At 53.9% G+C, this 19,576-nt stretch overlaps 4 protein-coding genes across 4 annotated transcripts; 1 reads left to right on the top strand and 3 right to left on the bottom strand.

Annotated features, from left to right (window-relative positions):
* Positions 1-1,655: 1,655 nt before the first annotated feature.
* Positions 1,656-2,278, bottom strand: PG986_008000 (uncharacterized protein; the record flags this gene model as incomplete). The annotated part of the gene is made up of 3 exons (XM_066844222.1): positions 1,656-1,819; positions 1,940-2,140; positions 2,263-2,278. The coding sequence occupies 3 exons, from the start codon at positions 2,276-2,278 to the stop codon at positions 1,656-1,658; spliced, it is 381 nt and encodes a 126-aa protein (XP_066700334.1).
* Positions 2,279-3,368: 1,090 nt separating this feature from the next.
* Positions 3,369-4,893, bottom strand: PG986_007999 (uncharacterized protein; the record flags this gene model as incomplete). The annotated part of the gene is made up of 3 exons (XM_066844221.1): positions 3,369-4,396; positions 4,458-4,793; positions 4,878-4,893. 3 exons carry the CDS (start codon positions 4,891-4,893, stop codon positions 3,369-3,371), a joined length of 1,380 nt encoding a protein of 459 aa, XP_066700333.1.
* A 3,598-nt stretch (positions 4,894-8,491) lies between these two features.
* Positions 8,492-10,363, top strand: PG986_007998 (N-terminal fungal transcription regulatory domain-containing protein; the record flags this gene model as incomplete). The annotated part of the gene is made up of 5 exons (XM_066844220.1): positions 8,492-8,534; positions 8,620-8,967; positions 9,018-9,085; positions 9,481-9,705; positions 9,761-10,363. The coding sequence occupies 5 exons, from the start codon at positions 8,492-8,494 to the stop codon at positions 10,361-10,363; spliced, it is 1,287 nt and encodes a 428-aa protein (XP_066700332.1).
* Positions 10,364-10,437: 74 nt separating this feature from the next.
* Positions 10,438-11,709, bottom strand: PG986_007997 (uncharacterized protein; the record flags this gene model as incomplete). The annotated part of the gene is made up of 4 exons (XM_066844219.1): positions 10,438-10,659; positions 10,740-11,328; positions 11,429-11,490; positions 11,551-11,709. 4 exons carry the CDS (start codon positions 11,707-11,709, stop codon positions 10,438-10,440), a joined length of 1,032 nt encoding a protein of 343 aa, XP_066700331.1.
* Between the last annotated feature and the right edge of the window lie 7,867 nt (positions 11,710-19,576).

The following is a 19,576-nucleotide window of genomic DNA, read 5'->3' as shown; positions in this document are numbered from 1 at the left end:
GTAGTGAGACCTAACTGGGGACGAAAGGGTGAATCAAGGAAGGGAGGGAGCTCCAAATATGCCGGCAGGAAGGTCGCTGCACTTGTTGTTTGCCTTGAAAACAAGTCAAATCAGGCGAGTTTTGGGAATACTCATAGTCCGGAGGGTGTGGTGTCCGGAGTGGTGGTCGTGTCGTGACGGGTCTGGATAAGAAAAATTGTGAAGGGGCCTCGACGCGATGCTCGTCGATCCTCGAAAGCTTTCTAAGGAAAAGCAGGGGGCCACGGTCCAGAATTTTTGGGCGTGAAGAGAGAATGACGGGTTGCTTAGGAAGAGGAGCCGGGCTTGTTTGCTTTGGGCTGCTTTGCTTTGCTTTGCGTTGCGGGCAGGCACAGTGTGGCAAGCTAGAGAAAGAAAATTGGATGTTGAATGCAGGTGGTGGTGAGGTGCAGGCAAACTTGACTCTCTCGCTCTGTCTCTGTCTCTCGGTCTCTCTAGGCTTCTCTACGGTGCCACAGTATTAGGTACTAGGTAGGCCGGCAGCAGCAACAAGGAGCACAAGTACGAGGGTGGCAGGTGGGAGCGCGACCGACTGGGCGAGAGTCAGCGAGAGTCAACACTCAACGAATGAGAGGCGACTGGAGGTGATCTGTGCTCGGGGCTAAGCTGGAGTGGGCGCCTAGTGCTGGTGCAAGCTGGTGCAAGCTGCAAAGGTGGCCATGCCGGGGCCATACGAGGAATCTCGCGTCAGCCAATCATCTCCTGCCAAGGGCCCAGGGCAGGCGGCATTCCAGGCACTGAATTGGATTCTAAGGCAGCCTCTGACATGCACACTGACGGGGATGTTGATCGCATCGTCGCCAGAGGAACGAAAACAACGCCCTGGGGCTACTGCGCGGCCAGCATTCCACCCAATCGATGCCTGCATGCGTGCATTCATTCTTTCCATCCCTCCATCTGCCAACGAACCAACCTGCTCTGACCGGCCTGCATACGGCCAGTCGCCCGCCGTCTCGAACCCGCGTCCTGTGGCCGAATCGACTGCTCGCCTACTCGGACGTTATGTGCAACAAACAACACAGGTACTGAAGAATCGAGCAAGGTCTTTGGAAAATTTGGGATTGGCGCATAGAAAAAGAAAGAAAAAATACTATGACTACTGCAAAGTTCGAGGTAATTCTGGAAAGCACCGCACCGCACCGCCGCCTTGGGTTCTGGCAAGTCGGCCAACCTGCTGCAGTCGATTACAGAAAGCATGTCCGTTGTTGGGAGGTTGCGAATTTACCTACCTGCTCGCTGTCGCTGGTGTGGAGGTTCTGATGGATATAAGAACAACTGATGCATTTCTAGACTTCCATGACGACGAAAACTATCCCCTCCAGTGGCAGCCGATGCGAAATGCCACGACCATTTCAGACACTATAAAAAAAGGACATCATCGCCATCAGCAGTCCTGAATGATCACAAATAGGTCAAGTGAAACTAGACAGCAATGCTGGCGCAGAGAGCAGCTAAGAGTATGCAGATGGGCTGCTTTTCAAGTTGTAGTATGGAACGGGTGGTATCAAATAATAGTAAGAGGGCGGAGCTCAATTCTTCCTGAAAGAAGAGCTCCATCGGCGGTCATGGTTGTCGTAGGTAGCGGTCGCAGCAGATGTGTACAAGACTGTGTTGTTTTACAACTTGGCCTTAGTCTGCGCCTTCTTCAGGATAGGCTCCATCTTGGTTGCCTTCATCACGTCGCCCTTGATCTTGAGCTTGCCCGACATGAATAGCCGCTGTGCGTTGCCCTGGCCAGTGACCAGCTTGCCAAAGTCCTCGTCCGAAAGCATAAGGGTGACTAGGTAGAATGAGAGAAGTCCGATTAGTGCCCCTACTCTAATAGTCGCAGCCGCGCAAGGGGTGGGGGGCTAGTGCTCATCCTTGAGAGAAAAGCGAGTTCAGCAGTTCGAACACGTACCAGTGGGCTTGTTACCCAGACCCTTCTCGACGGTGCCCTTCTCCTTGAGGTCGATGTGCCAGCTGTCCGTCTCGCCGGCCTTGTTCTTCAGCGTGAAGGCAAATACGGCGTTGCCCTGCTTGATGGCATCCTTCTTGTCGGCCTCGCTGGAGTTCAGGGCCGAGTTGATCGCTTCGAAAGCGGCGGACGAGGGGAACTTGTCTGGAGGACGGGGAGTTGTGTGTTAGTCGTGTGCTTATTAAAAGGTTCGAACCGGAGCAGATAGGCAGCGCATTCGCGCACGACCGGTGGCTTGGAAGGGGAGGAAAGAGTTAGGTACATACCATTGGCGAGGCCCATCTTGCCTGACTGGTTGGCTGGCTAGGAGATGATGATATATAGACTGGGAGAATCGACGTTTGAGATGGAAGAAAATGTTGTACGACTCTTGAGTGGACAACTCGACTTAACTGGGGATGACAGAATGGAATATGTAGATTAGGACAAGAGTTGGTTGGAGCACCAGCGAACGGCAGATGGTTGTACCAATATATTTAACCCCCCGTAATGGGACGACTACTCTGGGCTCGGCAAAGGGCCCCTAGACGATGACGCTCGCTTGTCAGCAACCGCGCGACCACATGTGAACTGAACCTCGGCGCATTCTTTCGCAATCCCGTTTCATGTGGTCCGAGTCTCGACCATGCTAACCTTTAGTGCCAGCCCGTGCTTTCGGATTCGCTTACTTCCAGGCCAACAGTGTGGCTTGACCTCTTGACCCCCGCAGCAAAAAGCCCCCCGGAGCCACGAGCAGACGAGTCAGCGTCAGCAGCCGGTGCTTTTGTGGCTGGAGCTGGGCATTTGGCGGGTGAGCAAAGTCAGCAATAATCACCAGCATTGAATGCAGGCATAGGCAGGCGCGGAAGAGAAAGATCTACAGCTAGTGAGGCCATACCCCACACTGACTGGCCTGGGGTAAAATATTGCTTTAACCAAATAGCCTCGGCGCTTGTCCGCATGTCATGGCCTGTGTCGCACTGGCCTTCCCGGAAGGTCAAGAGGGGGTTGTGGCTTGCCTCATGTAGCGAGTGTGTGTGTATGTACGCATGGCTTCGAGATTGATGTCTGTCACGGACTGGTTCTGTGCTGTCGACTCCTGTGGTCCGCGCTCGATGTAATACGAAGTCGAGCTTGCATTGGTGTCTCACAAGTCAATCGATAGATAAAAGAAGCGCTAATCCCTGGCGACAGCTGATGGAAGTTCCAAACTCTATTACGTGAGCAGCCAATGCGCCCGGCGGATAGGGGTTGCGTACGGAACAGCAGCTGGGTTGGAAGACCATCGACGACTTTGCTACTGTCAGACCCCTGGACCAATACACCACAACGCTATAGCCCACCGAACGCCCACTCATCTCCGTCCTCCTCCGCCCCCTTGACCGCCGGAGCGTTAGGTTGGTGGCGCCTTGTTCCGAGTACTTCGGCGAAGCCCTACCACAGTGGCGGTAGCCCTGGTGATCTTCGAACCTGGTCCAGACCAACGGCTGCCATCCTTTCCTCTGGGAGTCCCATGGCTCTCATCCCTCACCTCGTCATCTCCCAGAGCATGGTAGGCATGCCCTCTTGCCCGACCAGCTTGAGGAATTAGCCCATCAGTAGCAGGAGACTGCTGGATTCTGGCAGATCTATTGCCTATTCGCCCACCAAGCCCCTTACTGGCCAGACTACCTTTTTCGTCTTCTTCATCATCAGCAACATGGGTTCGCTTCCGTGTGTTCAAAGTAACCGCAGTCAGGAAGACTACCTCATCCGCTTCCTCCTCTTTCACGATAACCATCTTCTCTCGCTTGACCGCTGGGCTACCATCTCCAGTATCATCAGCCTTGGCATTAGTGCTTACTAGCGTGATGCTTGGCTCTTCCTGCTTGACCGCGATGTTTCTCCCTTCCTTTCCTGAGCTCTCCCATGACTTTTCGGTTGTCTCCTCTTTCTTCACCCTAGCTATTCGAACATTATCTGCCGTCTCCTCCTCTTTCTTCATGCCTGATTTCGAGTCACCCATTTCAGTCTTCACGGCGGACCGTGTTGGGGGAGTCCCATCCTCCTGCTTCACATCCCCCCTTTGAATGATGAATTCTAAAAACTCTTGCTCGTTGAGGATATTGATGCCATGGGTACCAAAGCAGGCGACCTTCCAAGGAGCTGGCCGCATGCCTACTACTGCGTAGCTCGTATTCTCGGTCGGGGTCGACTCAACAACTCCGCCAATGCTTAGGACCATGGCCTTGGCTTCATCCTGCGTCATCGCGCTGAATATGCCAGTGATCACAAAGGTGTGTTTGGTGCCAACTTGATCCCTAGCGAGCGCGATGGGTACTGGGACCACAGGTATGATGATGGGTCCGACCTTGATGGGCGAGGGCGTGATAGTGCCCCGTCGCCGGATACCGGTCCTGCCTGGCGTGTTACACATGGGTTCTTAGGTGAGGTGTCAGTGGGAAAACGCTCAGGGGTTCTTCATCTTTGAAAGTGATTTTACGTACCCCATTGAAGTCTTCATCGTCAATATGACCCTGCGCCACTACGCGGCGGACTCTAGCTTGCAGCTCGGGGAACTCCGCCAACTCATCGAACCCTTCGATTTTCGCCCAGTCATAGACGTCGCCGCCCGCGCCGTCCGAGTTGTATATGGCCGCCTGTAGGTTCTGGAGCTGTTTTCCGGAAACGCAGCCCCAGTGCTTCCACTTCCACTGGCCACAGCACATGAAGGGGAGGTCGACCCAGGTGCCGAAACGGAGCGCGCCCTGCGGGATCTTGTACTCGAACCTCTGGCATTGGCTGTCGTGGCAGACGGTCCAGCCAGTGGGCGCCAGTTCTGTGCATACCCAGGATATATAAAAAATAAGCCTTGGTTGGGGCGGAAGGGAGAACAGTACATATCAGTTCTGTGGTAACTCACCCACACGATACGCCATGGCAAGCACGACACGGCGCGTTCTGCTTGCCCAATGCGGCACAATCGCTCGCACGATGATGATGTGCGTTAGGAAATCCCGGCACGGTCCGGACAAGGACTTAACTCGAGTTTATATCCAAGTCATCCAACGCCTAGTGTATTGTTGAACTCGGTGGATAGCGTTGTGAACAAGTCGACTCCGCGAGAAATAGAATGGGCCGCGTTTGCAACACTGCATCAGGGCTGGCAGGATTCACGCGGGGAGACCCTTGCTTTCAGCTTGGGAGAGCGCGGGACTGACTCCACGTTCTACCAAATGCTTGGCTTGGGCTGGACGGATCCCCTACCCAGAAAATAACCTTAACTCAGAGAGTGTGCGGGAACACTGTGGAGAGTATATTCGTCAACTATATAATAACTGTACTAAGACAAATATAGTAGACTATATCTCAGGCATTGTATAGAGTCAATAGCTTCATGACTTCTCGAAACATAGAATGGACTGTGATATTCAAGCCTGGCAGTCTTGTTCGAGTGAGATGACCGGCCAAAATGCCAACCCACTGCGCTCAATATGTACGCCATCAAACTTGGCGCTCAGCTTGACTCACCGTCGCTTCTGCTCATGAGTGCGGGCTTCTCGAGGAAACTAGCAATGCATGCCTAGCCGGAACGAAAAGGAATTGGAAAATCTACTCCCGTATCCCTTACTCCGTAGAGTGACGCAGCAGCGCAATAATACGCCGTATGTGTATATTGAGCTCGCTTCGGGCAATGGATGTCGAAGATACAATAGGAGCGTTCCAGCAGCGAATGTAGCACCATTTCACCCCGCTTCGTTTTCTAGGTTGCAGAAAAGAAAGCACATGGGTGCCGAAGTCAGCCAACCAGAGCAAAGGGACTCCGAGAACCAGTTTCTCGTTCATCTCCCCGAGTATACTGTCGAATACTTTAAAGTATAGCATGCCACTTAAGGTGGTATTAGACAGCAAAAAGTACCTACACAGACGCACATGTGAGCACCTAGATAGTGTTCCCTTTCTCCCTGGTTTTCCATGTCTTTCTGATCTTATGATTTATGACTGGCATCTTGCATCGGCTTCGCTTCGCTATGATGCAGCTCAAAGACGGAGTCAGCACTCTTGCGAGTTCGGCAACCCCTCGCTTACCCGTACCATGTGGTAACTCATAGGCGAGTGAAGACCGTCGGGTGTTCCGGAAATGGGGTTTCTGGAAATACCAGGAGTGTCACTGCTAGTGTAATGTAATGCTCAAAAGTGCCTGCCAAACTGCGCCATCGCACCATGCCTTTTCGCCATCCATGCCATCAGGACTGTCTGTTCGCTGGTGTTCGTGCGCGCTGCTCCAATCAGCGGTCCCGAAGCGAGATTTCAATTAGAATCCCCAAGATCCTGGGGTGCGTGGCTGCCTTACATCCGCATATCGAGCTGTATTTCCGCGGGGTCTACCCGACCTCTTGGCTTGTGTAAAGATAAACCAAAATCCCCAAAACGGCAGATGGGGTGCGATGGCAGGTGGATCGATCGGCTTTGCAACTCCCTGATAAAGGAAGAACCATGGGCCTTCCCAACTCCCTGTATAAGGGGGAAGAAAAGACCTCACAAAACTACCTGCCACAAATGCCGACGGAATGGATGGAGGGACGCTTCCAAGATGACCCCTAAGCACTCTACCGGATTGGTCGATAGCCCTGGGCGGGCAAGGTTGACAGGTTGTATATGTGTGTTGTGCTTGGTAGCAAGGGTTCAAGGCGAAAATCGCAAGAAAGCGCCCGGGAGTGACGAGCAGCGGGAGAAGACGCAACAGATAAGCTTCTTAGTCGAGCATGGCCGGCGTTTCTCACGTAAGATTTTGATTAGAGTCTAATAGGCTATCTTTGACACACCTCGGGGCTTACCTTCCCGAGCTTTGATAGTGGTGTGGCCTTGTCAACGACAGAGCAAGAGCAACAGCTCGGGATATCAAACCCCATAAGCATGCAATGCTATATCCCGCAGACGCAGGGGTTGCAATACCACAAGACGTCGTTGTTCTCTCGCGTCCCGAGAGGTTGGGGGGTTTCACGGGTGACGCAGCATGACCCATTCAGAACACCAAGTGGCCGAAAAGGGGAAGCCGAAAGGATGTCAGGTTAACCCAGTTCGCCAGTTCAGGGGCGCCTCGAGAGATGTACGGGGGGTTCTGGTCGTATCTAGCGGGTGACATCGCATGCCATTTTGCTCGACAGCCCCTGTCGTTTGGATCGTTGGGAAGGGGGGTTGATTACTGGTGAAGGGCCTAGGCGCTAGGCTGCCGGGGGGGCACAGCAGGTCAGACGTCCGTCGTAATCTGAGCCCAGTTCTGACGAGTGAAAAGTTGCTTGGCGGCTCGCTTGGCGATTATCTGCTGGGGGTTTGATGGGCGGCGGAAAGCGCAAGATGACCGAAGCAATCACAGGGCGGAACGACATCGGCGATGATGAAGAAGGGGCGGGCGGAAGCAATCGACAAGCCTCTGCAGCTCAACCTTGCATGGGGCTTTGGCGTCGACTCGCTGCTACTGGGATAATATAATCTGTAGTGGAAATTTCGAAGGTGTGTGTGCTTCTGTCCTCTGCTTGGCCTGGCTGTTTTGGGTACTTTTGCTTCTTAGAGGCAATGCGGGGTGGTGGCACAGTCGATTGTTTTTCGTCTGGACCACTAATGCAATGCATCCAATCCACGTTTGCCCGTGCCCCAGAAAGCGATGATGACCAACGACAACAGCAGGGCGTACGTTACTCCGACCAATGTCGACTGTTGCGACCCGGGCGTTCTGCAGTTACATGTGGGGAAGAACAGAACGGATGTCATCATGAGACTAGGTATGTCATGTGCATTGGATCGAGGTCGACGTCGACAGCAACATTCGCCCGTTGGTTTTGGGCGGATGTCGCACTATTTGTTCCCCGTGCTAGGTTGGAACAAAAAAGAACTCTAGCAAGGAGGGAAGGAAGGAAGGAAGGAGGGAGGAAACGCGGACTGGGGGGGAAGCCAAAAGAAACCTTGGAAGCCAGAAAAGAAAAGCCATGAAGAAACAAGCAAAGCACCCCTCCGATATCTCCAAGGCCATGTCGATCTATTTACTGAAGCAAGCTCCCGCCAGCCCGCGTCGGATTGGGTAAGAATATGCAAGGTATTTATGCGATGGAAGCAAAGAGGCGTTACATCGAGATGTACGTACTTGTGCTTACTTGATAGACGAAGGGTGCAGCAGACAAGCTTGCAACCAACCTTGCAGCCTTTGCTGCCGATGGCCGTGCGGAGGAAATGCCCATCGAATGGCATCATTAGAAATACCCCCCAAGACAAGACTCAGGACCCAATCCCATCCTTGGGTCCGACCCGCGCATGTGTGCTGCTGACAAGAGCCAGCCCCAACTACATCACGCCCGAGCAATCCCACACATATAATCCTCTGGCTTGCCCATACGCGCTCCTAAGGCTGACGTGTGCACTGCTATAAATGTGATATCCCCCAGACGCCGTCTTGTAGACGCCGTCTTGTCTTGGTAGTTATTTGCGAGGTAATAGCGTCCAGTATTACACACGTCCTGCTCCACCCAGCCACCCGCCGCCATGGCTTCGGGCAGACGAGCCCAGGGTTGTTGGACCTGCAAACGTGAGTGCCCAAACCAATAGGCCCGTCGTCACTCCTTCCAGTGGAAGGAGTATGTATAGCTTCCTCTGACCCGCCACGGCTCCAGAGCGCAAGATCGGCTGCGATCGCGGATATCCAGCCTGCAACAACTGTCTCAGAACCGGGAGGGAATGCTTGGGCTATGGCATACGGCTTGCATGGCCCGACCAGCCAGATGGTCGTCGTCGCGTCAACCGCATGCCGGACCGCGTCTTGCACCTCTCCCCCGCCAACTCGGAGCACTATGGCAAGCAGTTCCTGAATTTGACCTACGCCGACCTCTCGAGACCCAGCCATGGCTGCGCCGGCGAAAGCCTGGCCGTCGTCGTCCAGGAGCCGCCCACGCCGCGCCTGAAACGCTTCGTCCCGTTCGTGCCCAACATGCACGAAAGAGACACGCATCTCATGCGGTATTGTGAGTTTTCTGAAACAGTCCTTGTGCTACCACGGCATGGGGCTAAGAAGTCGGCTACTCAGACGAGCAACGCCTTTCGGCCATGATCTCGACCATTGACATCAACAACGGTTTCCGGGTAGAGCTGCTTCCCTATGGCGCTCGGCAATTCTTCCGAAGCTGCCCACGGCCTCCATAACGCCATGCTGGCCCTGGCCGCGCTGCGTAAGCGTCCCTTGTCTCCTCGCTCGGGTGTTTCCCCTGTCAACTGCGTGTCTGCCGTGATGTCTGATTGCGCCCATATGTATTTGTCACCCCGGCTCGCTAAACCGTAATCATATAGATCTTTGGGGGACCGTGGAGGCGTACCCGTATAAAATAAAAGCCCTCCGATCCCTGTCTTCGTCCATTTCAGCGGGATCTATAGGCAGCACGGCTACCCAGCTTGCAACATCAATGATGCTATGCGTCTACAGTGTTTGTTTTCTTCCCGTCACCTCGGGCTTGCCCAAGTCCAACTAACTCCTGCTCCAGGTCTTTGACGAGACTGAAGGCAACTGGAACATGCATCTGAACGGAGCGAAGAACATGCTCAACCAACTGACTGTTACCGGTGGGAATCAGTTCAGACACTGTTTCCTGTACACGTGGTTCCTTTACCATGAAGTCCTTGGCTGCTTCAGCAATCCGCACCTATACGGGACCCATGGACCGTCATCTCTGCAGGGCGGACGTGATTTGGGATTGGACAAGACTATTGTACGCCTACTGCGCCGTCAAATTACACCCAGTATTGGCTGACAAATGATCACAGATAATCGGTTCTCTCGGCTGTTCTATAGAGGTCATGGAGATCATCAGCTATGTGAATGGGCTGCGAGCGGCCGACCTGCGAGGCGATGCGGCTTACTACTCCGCCGAGGAGAAGACGCGCAAAAACGAAGAGTGGCACAGAATTGAAGCGAAACTCGCAACTCTAGAACAGACTCTTGCTCCAGATTCCACTGATAAGCTAAGCCAGTCCGAACGTACTCGGATCCTCACCACTGCCGAACTCTACCGAGTGGCTGCCTCTCTTTACCTGCAGCGGACGACCAATAGCCCCCAAGCCCTGGAAGCTAGATCGATATACCTAACGCAGGCTTTCCAACTGCTAGGGAACCTAAGTATCTGTACAAGTCCCTGGCCACTGTTTGTTATAGCCTGCGAATCCGAGGCGGACGAGCAACGAATCGAGATCCTGCTGAACCTGGACAAGATGGACAGAGAGCGTCACATTGGCAACTACTACGTCCTGCGAGAAGTCATCGAGGTATACTGGAAGCAACACGACCTCCAAGCCGACAGTGCACGACAGTCTCAAACTAAGTGGTGGGACATTGTCGATCTGAATACTGCTGCCCCGTGGTTCATCTGAGCCAATGCGGACTCCCAATTCCTTCAAGTATGTTTTCCCAGATGTCTGGACCTTACCATCGTTCTTCATGACGCTTATTTGTCCATGCGCGTCACATGTTTATCTACCGACGGGTTGACTAACAAACCCAGGAGATCGGGTCTGGCGTAATGCCCAACAACATCGATGAATGCCTTGGGGTAGTCGATGTCGCGCAAGTTTACATTCGCTTTGAGGATAACTTCCTCTCCGGCGCCTACTGGCTCGCAGAGCGGCTTGCCATCGGGCCCGAATATCATAGAGAATCCACCCCCAGGCTATTAGTAACAAGATCTGATGTCAGTCGTCGACTTCTGGGAGGACAAGGGCGATGATCGATGATCGAGGCGAAACGCACGGTTTTGGTAACAGGATTCCCCGTCAAGTTGTTCTTCTCCAGATTCTCCTCGGTTAGGATTTGAGAGGCCACGACGACGAAGCACTGGCCTTCGATGGCCATAAACTGGCTCGCCCGGTAGCTCGCCTCCCCGGTTTCGTGGTATAGCCATGGGAGCTTTTTAGGATCCGGCATCTCGAACTCGGCGGGCCAGCTCGCGACATGGATCTGCACGCCCTGGGAGTACTCGTAGTAGCGCAAAAGGGGCTGCAGGTGCTCCCAGCAGTTCAGCCCGCCGATTTTGCCAAATGGCGAAGGCATAACGCACGTGAGCGACTCGGCCTGTCCCTCGCCCCAGATGGCCCGCTCGATGTGCGTCGGCTTGATCTTGCGGCGGTGGTGGACGATCTCGCCTTCGGGTGAGATGAACGACTGGCCCATGTAGAGGCTCCCGCCGTCGCGTTCGCTGTAGCCCAAGACGACAAACATGCCCGCCTTTTTCACCACCGCCTGTATCCTTCTCATTTCCTCCGAGTGCCGCTTCAGCGAGTTGTTCATGTACTCGTGGATCACGTGGGTGTTCTCGATCACGCTTGACGTCCACATAGACCTGGGCAGTAGTGAGCCAGTCGAGGTTAGCAGGCAGGACGGGGACGGAACTTGAGCATGGCAGCTCACCACTATAAGAGCACATATACGTTAGCAGATACCTTTCAGGGGCGATTGGGATATTTATACGGTGTGTCTTTTGGGCGTAGCAATTCGCATTGGACTAAAACTTTGGCGGGTATAAGGATTTCATATAGAAGGAACATTCTATAAGATTACTTACTGGGTAGCCTGGGATCCAGACTTCTGGGAATCCAAGAACCTGAACACCATCGGCTGCCGCCTCTTCGATGAGTTTAATAGTCTTGTCCACGCTGCCCTGGAGGTCTAGCCAAACAGGCTCGGCCTGCACTGCGCCCACTCGAACTGTTTGATCGGTCATGTTGGCTGAGAGAGTATGTGTGAGAGTAAACTTGAGACTGTCAAGAGGAAGGGAACTGAATTCAGTTTGAGGGGGCGGCTCGGACGACTTAAACTACAGTTTAAAAAGGGGAGGATAGAGGCCCCAAGGAGGGGGGCGAGGGTAGGGACCGGAGTACGATAATGACCTGTTTCGGCTACCTGTTCCCCTCCCCTCACTCTCGGGCGACGAATCCTTCGGCGGCCCCCCCCCTCCTTACTTGGTGAGAGAGGAGGTGTTGCGCGGCACCCTGCCCGTGCCCCGGACCCGCATGCCAATGAGGTTGCTTCGCTCCATGCGTGGAGTTCTGCGATCGCAAACTCCTTCCGGCAGGGCAGATAAGCAGGACCACCCCCCAAAACAACCCCGTGACCTGCACTATATGCATATGGATATGCTCCCCTTTTCCATATTGGGCGGGTTTGTCCGATAATTCCCCAACCAGCAGTCACAAACGAACTGGGGGGGCGGTCGGGACGTGACGGGGTTTCTGGTCAATTTTTAAGGCCACTTCTTAACCCCAATTCCATCCTCGGTGATGGTCCTTTCCTCACTGTATCTGAGGAGTCTTCGCCTTGTTAGGGCCGACGGGCGTGGACATGTTGGAATACTCCTGAAGACACGACGGTCTGTCCTCGAGGATTCTTGTATCGAGAGCCGAATATACATCATGTTTCACTCTGATAGTGCGTTGATATAGCCAGAATCTTTCCACCGAATGGGAAATTGCAGAAGATAGATCCTCTCCATGAGGCAGATTAGAGCCTGCGCTGCGTGAGTGAAATGATGTACCGAGACCAAACAGTGATTGATCAACTCGCGAAGTCCGAGAACACTGATGTTGAGTATTGCCCATCAATTGGCTTCCAATACCCCTTTCCAGCCCCCGACGACAAGCTGTCGAGAAGTGCCTTGCTGCTCCTGATGTCGCAGACTAACACTCATATACGATATCGCGTCTGGATGTCTGTTCATACCGGCGGCTCACGGTTACGTCAGGGGATGGGGACCACGAAGCATACCCATAAAAGGGGTATGAGGCACACGACAGCTTTTCATATCATCCGTAAGAGTAGTACTGGCGCATAGTCAGCCGGAGGTTACAGCCAGCAGCTTTCCCAGAGGTAAGTAAATCCGCACCGGGGGATTTACCTGTCCTCTTGACGAGGGAAGGAACTTGGCGTTCGAGGGAACAGTCGCAGCACTCGCGTGTGTTGGAGGTAAGCCGCTGAAGCACCCCCTATCCTCTTTATCCCACATAGCTGCTCAATGTCACTGATGGTTAGAGATAATACCGAATCAACATAAACGCAAGGTCTGTTGAACTAGACAGGCGCCCCTTCTGAAGGCAGGTAAGACGGGAGAGCTGTGAGATCCCGGTTGGCAATGTGGTGGGCGCGACGAGAGAGAGAGAAATGCGTGGGTCGACAAGGGGACGGATTCTCGATGAGTGGCAATCGACACGATGAGCACATATACCATTGATACCGCCCGCTTCATTCCTGGCACACGCCGTTTGGACGGCTTCCGCGATGGTGGTAAGCACGTATCGAGATCATGAAGCTCAAGTGGTAGAATGACGATGACCGCGGAGATCTTGCATTGCCTTTACCACCGCCCAACGTGAATCTTTCAGGGGCAACACAGTAGCGTAGAGTCATCACTCAACACAAGAGGAAGGATTGTCTTAGGTAACGAGGAGACACATTCGCCGGGCCGTCAAGAAACCAAGCGAGTGTTACCCAGGGTCACCAGCAGCAACGAGAGACATGTGACTCGGATAATAATTCATCGTCACGGTCACGGCGAAACAAAAGCTTAAACGGCCGGGGACTCGCGACTTCAGAGGTACAATGCAGGAACCTAGGAACCTAGGAAGCTTGGGGCTGCTGCCACCGGCACCGGCACTATTGCTATTTCGCCTAGCGCGGAGGGCGAACCTCAGTTCCCGTTCGTTCGTTCGTTTGTTGCCCTTTTTCCTCTGATGTGGTTTCTAGTGTATTCGTCTAACGAACGTGGCACACAGCCTGGTACATGCTTTTCCGCCCTCCGGAATCCGATGGGCTGCAGCCTGCGCGGAACCCATCAGCCAACTAACCCGTAAAAGGCTCTAGCATCGCAGAATTTCTAGTGTCGACCGACCTCCCTTTCCGAGAAGCTTGTTTCTGGCTACAGTAGGTTTGCAGCTACCGGCGGGGGGCAGGTCGTACGTGTTAAGATTCGATGCGTGTCAGGTGTCAGGCCTTTCGAACATGGTCAAAAGATTCACTTTCCCGGGATCCTGACGTGTTGATGTTCGGATGACAGACCACGTTTTCTCCCCCCTTGGTCTTTTCTTTCTGCCACTTCCTCCGCGCTCGGATCACGTTCATCATGACGGCATACCGCTGTGGTGCTGCTTGAGACGAAGGTGAGCTGGTTTCCCGGCGCAACAAAAGAAAGATCATCCAGTGAAGAGCCGCCAAAAGACCGTCGCCCTAGCGCGAACTGGTACATCCAGACCCTCAGACCCCTCCTCTTGTTGTCAACGATCGCCGACGTGTATTGCCATGTGCGTGCACTGTAATTACGGTAGTTGGCGTGCGGTCTTGTTCCAGTCTGCAACAGACCTAGTGGGCCGTCTAATGGCGACTCCTTCTTCATTGGCCCGAGCAAGGAGCCGGCCGTTGATCTCGCTTTGTGATCTATCCGGCCGATGATCAAGAGATTTGAATAAGATATGTCGTAGATCAGTCTCACCGTGGGGGACTAATGAAAACGACAGGTGGCGAACACGCATGGCTACAGTAGCAGCCGGTGGATTCTCGCACATTTCCGCGCCCTAGCGAAACCGGTGTGTGTGGGCGCAAAAAGAAGACTACCGTATCGTTGCTTTTTGCTGTTTATTTTTCTTTGCTTTTTTTCCATCTCGCTTATTTTGGCCCCAATTCCCCTACCGGGAGCTGGTTAAGGTCCCGGGGAAGAGGGGCTCACGACGGTCCAGAACGTCGAATCCTCAGGTTGACGTCAGAAACGGACGACTTTTCTCGCTAGTCATGACGGCGCAGCTATCCCGGACGCTGGACCTGGGCCGAGCTGGCCGGACTGCCCTAACCTGCCAACAGGTGATGGTGGCTTGCGTGGGCACCGCATACGGTACCAAAGAACGTCGTGTCCCAGTGGGCTGGATAGGCAAGATCCTGGATCTTGTACTCCCTCATCTCGAACCCCACTTGGCGGCATGGCAGGGTCTAAGATCACCTATCACAAGCGCTTGGCGGGGGTTTGCGTGCGATGCCGATGGAAACATCCTGAGCCGTGAAATTAATTAGTCATGAGATTCTCGTACGATACTTGTTCTTCAGCCCGATGCTAGTCGGCGGTAGTCCTCCGACTGCCTGTCAGGTATGTACCGCGATTTAAATTGTCGTGTGGAGGTTTCGACAGCAGAGGCCATCGTGCTCAGCCTTGACTAAGGAGATGGCTTCGTGATAGAGTTTGCGCTAGCCAAGGGAGCATCGCGATTTCCTGATACAAGTACGAGCTTGCAGCATTAGGTCCGTTTAGGGACAGCCTCGGTACACGTCCGAATGACGCCAGAAGCCGCTTGTCTCTTCCCCCGACTGCAAGCTTGCAAGCACTTTCGCACCGTACATTGTCCAATAGCCCATTCCCCGAAAGAATGCCGAACGATTGGAGAGAGCTGTTGTAGCGAGGGAGCAATCATCACGAGAAGCAACTACCTGGCGTGGGACTGCTTGCTTTTTTCCCTCTCTCTTCCCATTGGGGTGATCGACAATGATACGGTTCAAATTGACAAGCTCCTAGCTCGAAGCGACCGCCTGGAGGCGCTCCCGAAGCTGGTGAAAAAGCGCCACTGGAATGGGGCCGGCGACCATTTGCTGCCACTATCGCCATGTGGCGAGGGCGTCCGTGCCAGCCACGCGGTCCTCTTCCGCGAAACATCACCAATGGATTGCCGCCCAGCCTCACGGCCGTAGTTCAAACGATTGTCTTGCTCGCATCCCGCCGCAGCGGGTGACTGGCGGACTTCTGATAGCTTCGATCAGTTCGAGATCCAGGCCTAGCTTCGAACTTGTGGGATGACCGGCGGCCACGCAGGCAGACCCTTCAGCTTCTGCCAGTAAAAGTACGTAGTGTAACTCTTCCAGGAATTTCGTACGCCTGGATCCCTTGGTAGCAGCCCACCGCTAGGTAGAGCAATCAATCCAGTTAGTCTTCTTCCCTTCTTCTCTTTTCTCCTTTCGAGCTTGGGTCGTTTTTCAGTGTCTCATCGGGCCGAGAAGCTAACCGAGGTGTCCAGGAGGAATGATGGCAGAGACAGGGCTACGGGCCTCCGGCCAGATGGCACGGCAACCTGGTAGCCGGCCGACCCCTCCCTCTCCTACAGTATCTCGCCCAACTGCTTCTAGCTTACCACTAGTAGTAGAGGTGGGCGGGGCGGTTTGCGTGTCTCAAATAGGACAGGCGCAAAATATAAAGCTGTCGCTGTATCGTCGGAGAGTGCCCGAATCCACAGTAGGTCGTTTCCAGCTCGGCACAAGCTGCGACGCCGTACCATACAGTACCAGCCTACGTTTGGATAGTACTAGTATGTTGGTAGTAGTGGGTGGTGGAAGAACCCGAGTATTCTCTCTAGTGCCCAGGGGATGGTCCAGCTGGGTACCGGTTACTGGCCACTGGTGCATGCTGCCAAGCGACGCACGCTGCAGACCAATTTGCCGACCGCCTCGCGATCTTCGACGGAGATTCCGCTATGCTCTCGTATATCAACGGGCTTGTTTCCGTCCAGCATCTCCTGCCTGTGGACTGTCGTAGAGTAGTCGTAGGCCAAGTCAATTAGTTAGTTGGCCGACCAAATCAAAGCAGGGTGACATCTAAACATGAGGTGTGGGGGCGGCTGTGATGTACCTTTTTTCCTTTCCTTTTACTGTTTGTTTAGTGGGCTGTGTCTGGCTCGGTTCGTCAGAAGATAAAATTGTGACTGGGTGATCGGACGCTGCAATCCGCGAATCTATCAGTATCAGCAAATCTAAGATAGCCGATGTACCGGCGCGAACCCTAAATCGACCAGGCCCCAGCAGAACGCCCCCTTTTTTCTTCTTCTGGGCGGGCAGGCAAGGGCTTGACCAGAAGCAGAAGGGGGAGGAGTCAACCCCAGCCGGGTTTCTCCCCACCCCAGCAGCCAAAGATCTCTGTCTGATACTGTACTGTATTGTATGTACGGGAAGGCTCGGGCAGGGAGGACAGACATCATCTTCCCATCATGGGACAGCAATGGCAAAGAGCAAGCCAAACCATGTGAAGTCTGGGCAATGCATGCATGGCGTCTTTCTGTGCGCGTGTGGGCGCTGTGTGCTTCGGTCACAATTACCGCCCTACATCAAAAGCAATACATCACATACCATTGCCCTATTGGCGCGTGTATCCACACGCAACTAACCGACTACCTACGTTAAGGCATGTATGTATGTAATGTGAGTCGGTTCAATGTGGCTGCCTGTCAATCCAGCCGCACAGTACTGCCGCATACGCCGGAAGTTGCCTTGCGAGCAAAGTACGTTCCTCACACCACCATCCAGCATCCACAAGGGACCTCCCTAGACTCTCTAGGTTGCCCCCTGTTCACAGCCAGGCTGCCCCCCCCAGAGGGCGCCAGGCGCCAGTGTGTGAGGGTCGAGCCCATTCCCACGTGGCTTTTCAGCCGGAAGCATGGTTGTGGCCACGCGAGGTGCGACTATTTTCAGAAACCAAAAACCGCCCAACGAGAGCAGAACGGCGGGCTCGCCCCCTCTCCACCGCCAGCCCACTGCCATCGACCAACCACCGTCTTCGCTTGTTCCATTCCTCTCGCTCTGGGGAGTGCAGTGCAGGACAAGCGCCGGGCGATGGCATCGATTTGTCTCCATTCTCGTGCTTGTCAAAAGCAAAAGGCGGACGGGCAGTCGGACGCGAGGGCGCCGAGACATGCTCTCACCAAAAGGGCGCTGTGCTGTGCCTTAGCTTGCTGGTGCGACCATCATAGCACCGTAGCCCCAACTAGCCTTGACTCACCCGATGTTGTTGTTCCCGTCGAAGTGCGTACTGCTGCCACTAGAAAGCTACAGTGCCATGTTTGCTCGGAGAAAAACGGGCTTAGTGAGAGGCAATCAGGATCTCGTCACCTACGAGAGCACGGAGGCACACACAGAGAGAGAGTACACTGAACAGCACGGCAGCTCTATATCGGGAGCCTGAGCCAAAGATCGATCTAGATGTCTCAGATCTGTGCTAAGTCAACGCCATCACGGTTCTGAGCAGACAGGCCGTTTTTTCATCATTCCAAGTCCGCGTGTTGAGGTCAAGACAATCACATTCGGACATTCGCTTTCCTCTCCCTCATCTCATTGCGTGGTAGTCGCTGGCCAGCCCCTGTTAGACCCCCCCTCGTAACATGTTAGGACAATCACCCACTCCTACCCCAGTACAGTACGAAGTGTGTAGACGGGGAGCAGAGGGGGCCGACGCATGGGGCCTTTGACGCACTCACGGCACATTTCTGACGGGAGTCAAGATTGGGTTCTGCCGCGGCGCGAATGGCCCATGGTCTAAAGCATGCGACGCAACGGCATGCATCCCGTCCAAGGTTCAATCCATTTTGGCTTTCAACGGTAATGCACGCAGGCGCTGGGCGTGGTGGTCAGCCAAGGCTTAAATGCTACGAGTCAAAGGAAAAGCCTTATGATATATATATCATGGCCGGGCTTTGATTGGAACGGCCATACAAGCAAAGGCAGAGTGGGCCCGAGTCGCAACAAGCTCTTGTATTCGCGGGAGTTGTATTCTCGCCCGACAAGAAATCTCAATCATCATCGCCATAGTCGGACGGACGGACGGACTGCCTGACTTGTCACAACACCGTCATGTTTTGATTTTTGGTTCTGGTGAGAGCTTGACGCCACCCAGGTAACGCAGGAGTAAGCTGTTACATGTGCGTTGCGTGTGAAGAAGCATAATAAAGTACATAGCTGCAGAATCGTGTAACTGACATTGTCCTCGGCGTCGGCCCCCTTCCCCCCACCGTCGTTATTTCTACTCTGTTCGTTTTCGTTTTGTATTTTAGGCCTCGTTCGTTATGGCACTGCCGTCTCCCTATCCCGAAAGCGGCACGAGACGTTAAATACGCGGACGCCTTTTTGTCATTCTGCAATCACCCTTCCGGACGTTGCATCGGAGGCTTGCATACCGAAATAATCAAAAAAAAAACGTCGTAAGGGAGCAGCGGCCGCCTGCACTGTCATTTTCTCCTTATGTTTTTCTTCCTCTTCGCCCATCATAAAACATAGACTGCCTGCCTACTTAATCTGCAGACCGGCTTGGGTCGAGAGGGCATGTCCAAAGCAAGATAGCACCAGCTCCCTTACCAAGGCTAATGTTTCCTCTCTGAAAAGAGCTGTTCTCTCCCTTGCATTTTCTTAAACCCGGTCCTGTTTGAAACCAGCGGAAGTGCCACGAGGAACGTGAGCGACCACGTCGGGGCAATCCCAACCGTGTGGAATTTTGCTTCATGGCCATCCATCAATTACAATTGATCAATTCCTCCCGTGTGGCAGGTATCGAGATGTACCTCCCAGCATCCCTCAACACAAGCACCCGCCCGTTAGCCCGCTGCAGAGCCGGCAGCAAAGCACAATGGCTTGCATCATGCCCATGCATACGCCACTAATAAACAAGATCACAATTGGACCCTCTTGTTGGTCCGGATGGAGGAGAAGGACCGTGCCAGGCCTCGCTCATCGTAGTTGTCGCCTTGGCTCCATCCGACCTGGAAAGAAAGAAAATCAAGAGCCAGCCTTCGGGTAGCAGTGAT

Source organism: Apiospora aurea, assembly GCF_038362705.1.
Source record: "Apiospora aurea strain CBS 24483 chromosome Unknown utg000005l_segment0_segment0, whole genome shotgun sequence".
NCBI classification, from domain to species: domain Eukaryota; kingdom Fungi; phylum Ascomycota; class Sordariomycetes; order Amphisphaeriales; family Apiosporaceae; genus Apiospora; species Apiospora aurea.
The sequence above is the reverse complement of the archived record's forward strand: the minus strand, read 5'-3'. Positions and strand labels throughout refer to the sequence as shown.